We start from the raw sequence: 6520 nt of genomic DNA, 5'->3' as shown, positions 1-6520 counted from the left end.
AGCTCAAGGACTCTTCTTAGGTGATCACGTCGGGGTAGGCCATTGGTTTACCCTCCCAGCTCAAGGAGACTTGTTCCCCCTCTGCATCATGTGAGTAAGAGTTGTTTTAATGTGGACCTCATAACCACATGCTCGGCCTTGTCGAGAGGGTTGGGTCGGGAGGGTGGCTTTTCTAGTAGAGTGGTTCTGAGAGTTCGAACCCCCGACCCCGTGCCATGTTGGGGGTCACCTCCATGCGAGCTCGAACCCAGCTCCGTGTGGACCTGCTTCTTCATCTCTGCTTGGGCCACCCATTGTAACATGACCATGGCCCTTTGTGGCCTTCTTGGAAAAAATTAGGGCACTTGGCTCGTCTTCATCTCCACTTGACTCCGCAGAGTCTCTTGTGTAGTCACTGAATAAATCGTCACTCAAGCTTGAATTCGGCTAAATGTGATGATGGGGAGCAGCACGTTGCGCTTTGGGGGAAGTCAGGGTCGACATGGTTACCTGTTTTTGAGTCGGAGGGGGCATATTTACCTTTTGGGATGCTAGACTCAGCATGGCATCGGCTGCGATCTCCACACTGTAATCCCTATCTTGAGGGTGCTCTCATAGTCCAGGGTATCCCAGTCTCCCACTTCAATGAGGCAGTCGCACCATTTCTCAATCCTAGCATTCAGATTTTTCAAGCCTACTCGGTTCTGTGCGAGGTCGCTAGTAACCTCATCGATGCACTGACAACACCGTCCCAAGGGGCTTTTCACTACCTTTGAGTAGATCCACACTGGTTTGCCATATTTCCCTTCTTTTAGATTCCAATGTCATGTGATCTACTAGGAGCTACCTCTTATCGGCATACATCCATTCGATCTCGTCGTTTAGCACGGTGGCTTTAGAATTTCTCACAAGGGCCATTTTTCTTAGACTAGGCTCTACCTCCTGGGGGCTAGCATGCACCCCCTGCGGAGTTTGCTTTGATACTGAGTGTGACGAACTCGCCATGGATCCGTCTAGGGGTAGGGGAGACCCACCTTGTGAAACCCATCTCATGGGGTATTACCCACCACTTGGCATGCCCACAAGCTTGTGGAAGCGTATCATGACACGGCATGAGGAAACAACAATTGAGAGGGGCTTAAAAAATGAGGGCCCCTCTTGAGGGCCCGAAGTTACATTGCACAAAGGCGTGTCACAGGCACATAAGCATTTACAAATGTGTTGAAGGTGTGAGGAATAGGTTCACGAGCGAGGGTTGGCACTATCAACATGCATTCCAACACGAACTCGACACCGTGGGTGAGGGACTATCTGAAGAAGCTCACATCCCTCATACCTAGTGAACCCACTCCTACCTCGTGGGACCCAGCCCTTACACTGGAGGTGAGGCAGCGAGGAGGTATTCATTTTCCCGTTTGGCACCAGTCAAAAATTTGGCGCCACAACAGGTTCGCGGGGACGGGAGGGGGCGGGCAGCGGCACAAGCAGGCTTGGAAGCACCGGCAGCGGCAGCGGCAGCGGCAGCAGCAGCAGAGGGGGCAGTCAGCCATCGGCCATGGCGCTGGATAAGAAGGAGCTGCTGGACGCCCTGTGGAGCCGCCCTGCTTCCTATAGCAGCGAGGAGGACAGCAGAAGCTCCTTCGCGGGAGGCGGCGAGATCAGCGGCGCCAGGCATGACCTCCCGCGCTCCCTCTTCGTGGAAGGCGCGGGCGAGGTCTGCCTGCCCCTCTCCGCCTCCGACGCCGCCGCCCTCACCCGCATCTCCGAGCAGGCCCCCTACGGCAGGGGCTCCGACACCCTCCTCGACCCCCTCGTCCGCCGCGCCCACCAGATCGACGCCTCCCTCCTCTCCCCCCACCCCCGCAATTCCCCCTTCCTCTCCTCCACCGTCCAGTCCATCGCCGCCGATGCCATCGCCATGCTTGGCATGGACGCCCGTGCCCTCTCCCTCCAGGCCAAGCTCTACAAGCTCCTCCTTTATGATGCCGGTGGCCATTTCCAGCTCCACCGCGACACCGAGAAGGAGGTCGGCATGTTTGCCACTCTTATCATCCAGCTTCCCTCCTCCTCTCCCCACCTCGGCGGGCACCTCGTCGTCCTCCATCGCCAGAGCAAGATCACCTTCGACTTCTCCGGCCGGGATTGTGCCTCCCGATTCTACTTCATGGTGTTCTTTGCTGACTGCCAACACATGCTCAGCCCCATCGCGACGGGCACTAGAGCTTGCTTGGTATTCAATCTCATCCGCCAGAATGCCTCTGTCGCTCCTGTCGTCGATGTGCCAGGCCTCTTGGAGTCTGTCTCTCGCACTGAAGCAGCATTGAGGGGCTGGCTGGAAGACTATGAGTCCGGCAAGGGGCCTCAGAAGCTTTTCATCCCCTTGGAACACAAGTACACTAAGGCCAACCTTTGCTTTGCAGGTCTGAAGGGGACAGACAGAATAGTGGGGGAGATTCTTCGCAGATGCACAGACAGCATCTCTTCCGAACCTTCACTCGAGCTCCATCTGCACAGTAACGACAGCAGCTCTGGCGAACCCTGCCTCGAGCTTCACCTCTGTATTCTGACCAAGCATATCCTTTCTGAAGGTGACGGTGATTATGAGGAAGAAAATTTTTCTACTGAAAATTGGATGGGGAGAGATGACCAGCCTGTTAGTCTATCAAATATGAAGATTGACATCTCCTCTGAGCTGGTTGCGAGTGAAGATGACTTGTTTGGTGAACTGGTTAAACCTGACAGGAAGGAGCACGAAGAACACATGGGAAATTATGGTCCCTCTACCCAATATTGGTATCACAGGGGAATGTTGGTCATCTGGCCAAAGAAGAGCTCTGTACGTATTGCTTGCAGTGGAGGCTTTCTTGGAGCCTTGGACATCGTGGAAGCAAAGCTGAAAGACGGAGCCTCGCCAGAAGTTGTGCTCCAAGTGAGAGAATTGCTAGACTTCTGTGTTGAAGATCCTCTCAAAGTGTGGGAAACTTCACCACGCTGGGACTCTAAGCATGGAATACATGGGAAAATCACATGTAGACTCATGACGCTCATCCTAGAGTCGGGAGGTGAATGTGGTGATGTACTCAGATTCATTGACATTCTAGCAAACAACCAGGAAGCTCCAAGTTACTGTCAGTATGATTTCAGTATCCATACCAGAGCAAATTATAAAGGCATTGCCAGCATGGAAGTGGCCAAGTTGCTTGCTTTAGCAGTCAAGGCTCATGGATGGGATGCATGTGGAAAAGCTATCGAAGAGAGGCTTCTGTGTGCTTCAAATGTATTGAGCCAATGTGAGTACTATGCCAACCTTGCACTTGAACTTCAAGCCATGGAATTGCACGATGCGGCTTTGTCCATAGCAAGGAAGAGCCATACCCTTGTTTGCAACAGCAGCAAGTGCAGCAGCAGTGAGTGGTTGATTGCTGTGCCCGGTGCAGTTGCCATGACAAAAATGCTGTTTGCATTGCCAGAATGCCACACTGATCTCGTTCCATCCTTTCTCAGTCTCCTAGCTAAGCAAGCAGCAACATCCACTGTTTGTGCTGTTGTAGCCCAGTTGAAAGACTGGAATTTTGCCTATGCTGATGAGGATGATCCTTCCAAGAACAAAACAATGCAGGTTAAAGATGTTCCCCGCTTGCTTCCTCTCATCATGACACTCTGTCATGAGCTCACAAGCAGAGATTTCCATTCTGATTCTCAGAAGAGTCCACAGAAGAGCTGGCTTTGCCAAGAGCCACAATGTACAGTTGGAGTTGGAACCTTCATCGAAGATGTGATGGGCACTTTTCTATGGCTATCAGATGGTTCTTTGCTGGAAGCGCTTGTGCAAGCATTGGTCCAAAGATCTCAAAAGAGTGAGAATCAAAAGCTGTTGAGGCAGGTAACACACTCTTCTAGGTTTTGGCAGGAGGCTAGCATGACTGACATGGGGCGGAAAGCTATGGTGGAGCTGGTTCAGGAGAGAATCAGGACGCTTGCTTCTCAGCCAAAGCCTGTCTTCAATTGGTGTCAGCCATCAGCAAATCTTCCCAATCATCTAGCAGTAGAGTCCTTCCTGAGAGGTCCTAAAGAGACCTTCACTTACTGTGGCACCTTCAAAAACCTGCCTCATGCCCGTAATTTCACACATAAATACTTTGGCTATGGTGCCAATGGGAGTCATACGAATGGATATAGTGCCACTGGACGGGAAGGCGGCCGTGGGGCTGCATCATACTGCAAAATTCGCAAGACTCGCCATGCTTTTGATAATTTGGTGAAGCAATGGCAGGCTGATCAAGAAGAGCTTGCCAATCTGCGTTCACGCATCAGGGACATACCAGATTTTGAGAAGCTAACATCCAAGAGAGGGTTCGAATCCATCTTGTCCGACATTGATGTAAGCTTAGCCTCTGCTTCTGCTTCTGCAGAACTTAATTCAGCATCCAAAAAGCTCCGAGGCCAAGAGGGAACTCAAGTGATTGAGCTGGACTAAGGTCTAGGGTATCTATATAAGTACACATGTATAATTTTGTTGGACCGTGAGTGAGTATCTAGAGGTGCAGTGGTGAAACTCTTTTAGTACAGTCTGGTAGTAGCTTTTGTGTATCTTGCTGGATACATCTAGCTTATGCATCCTGCAGTTCGCTTGTAAAACATATGAGTGTTCAGGGCACATATGTTTTGCTTGTAAAATATATGCTCTGATTGAGTTTCATTGTTCACTGCATCTTGTAAATCTTGCTTTAACAATGTCTGCCCTTATTTCACTAGTCAGTGCTCAGGGAAAAACCATGGGTCAATGGAAAATTTTGGGTATTGGTTAGCTGCACTGCACGCACCACTAGAAGCAATGCAGATGATGGCTAAGCTGGTAAGCTGGTCTCAGTGTCTTTCCAGGAGACGAACAATGGTGTAAGTTTCCTTCACCCCAGGAAGTTATATCATGTAGATGACAAAATGGTGCTTGATTTATACGCAAAGGACTAATAAAAATCGTGGCGTAATACAAAAAACACGAGTTAGATTTCCAAGCAAGACATAATAATGTCTCGCCAAAAAGAACAAAGCAAACCTGGTAGCGGCAGAGCTCTCTCACAACTTCATCTACTTGTAGGAGGGATAGATACTGACTTAATTGCTATGGCCTAACGAAGTTTCACAAAGCTATTCCATATAATTTGCCTTCTCCACGAGATTGCAAAACCCACGATTGTCAAGTAATAAAGACTTGCTAAGCGAGGCACGCCAGGCCACATCGCTAGGCTTTGGACTTACCACAACACAGAATACTGCATCACCAGGGGCCTCCTTGTGATCGACCCCCTTACCCTAGATGCCACTAATATGGTCAAAAGTTATTACTGTAATGCTTTGAGAGGAGAGTGGAATGAAAGCAACATGGAGAGAATAGAATAGAAGAGTAGATGAAACACAAAGGGAAACACTAACACTTTGATCTTAACGCATACAAGATGGTGGGCAATAATCCTTTTATGTGTGATTTGTTAAATATGCTCAATATCCCACTCTCTAATGGTGGCACCAATGATCCATGATGCTCAAACCCATCATGAGAAAAAGACATTGGAAGTGCAAGGTTGGACAAAGCCACCTTGTATCTATCTATTTGAAATTAAAGAAATTACTATTCTTCTCTAATTTGTTATATACCCTCTATTCCTTGCAAAAATAATGTGTTTTGTGCTAGGGTAGAGGGGCCAATTGTGAAATAGGTGCTAGTCATGAAACATATTCTTGACACTAGCGAGGGTTAATCATAAAACGTCTTGTGGTTGATAATGACATAAAAGCTCAGGAGGGCTTGTTGGTTGATAGAAATGTGCCTACATCCATTGCGTGTGATTGAGGGTTCAAATCCTTGTTCCATTATTGGACCTACCATGTCTATTCTTGGGCTGTTTTTAGTTGATATTTGGAAGGCTAATTTTTTTGAACGTGACTTCCTTTTCAATCTCACAGACATCACTAATTTCCATCGTGCAAGTAGAAAATTATTTTCCTGCTTCCCCTTCATGTCGCGAACAAATCTGGAACAAAAGGTTGACAGATTTTCCATCGTTTGATAAAAGCATCAGGCATTAGCTTAAGTGTTCTACCGTTGGCCCCTTTACCCTATGTAATTTTTACATGATCTATACCAATGAGGGTACCCAACTAATGGTAAGAATGAGAATTTGCTTGAGGAAGATGAGGAAGAATGATGGTTAGATAAAAAGTATTGCGAAAAGGCATGGGAGTGATTGCCTATATATGGGCAAAGAAGTATAAAATAGATCAACTTGAGGATGCCATATGTTGGAACTTGGTGCCATGTCAAAATTGGTTACCCATGAGAAATGTTGCCCAGGCTATCCCTATGGCTAAACTTTATAATACGATCCCTTGTGTGCAGTGTGAACATGCTAAAAGTGATAATGGATGTATGATCAAGGCTAGAAATCCTAATGTCCACCTAATATGCATGCAATGGAGGAAATTGTCAACGCAATAAAGATTGATAAATTGTGATAGTGATGATAGAGCTCCTAATGTCCTC

The 6520-nt window shown here is 48.1% G+C and overlaps 1 protein-coding gene across 1 annotated transcript; it reads left to right on the top strand.

The window, feature by feature from the left end:
* Positions 1-1436: 1436 nt before the first annotated feature.
* On the top strand, positions 1437-4736 carry LOC148020894 (uncharacterized). The gene has a single exon (XM_087698703.1). The coding sequence runs from the start codon at positions 1535-1537 to the stop codon at positions 4454-4456; it is 2922 nt and encodes a 973-aa protein (XP_087554829.1). The 5' UTR covers positions 1437-1534; the 3' UTR covers positions 4457-4736.
* The last annotated feature ends 1784 nt before the right edge of the window (positions 4737-6520 follow it).

Source organism: Lygodium microphyllum, chromosome 18, assembly GCF_053477565.2.
Source record: "Lygodium microphyllum isolate KBCC chromosome 18, Lygodium_microphyllum_v1.1.10, whole genome shotgun sequence".
In the NCBI taxonomy this organism is placed as follows: domain Eukaryota; kingdom Viridiplantae; phylum Streptophyta; class Polypodiopsida; order Schizaeales; family Lygodiaceae; genus Lygodium; species Lygodium microphyllum.
Note: the sequence above shows the minus strand (reverse complement) of the source record. Positions and strands in the feature narration are given on the sequence as shown.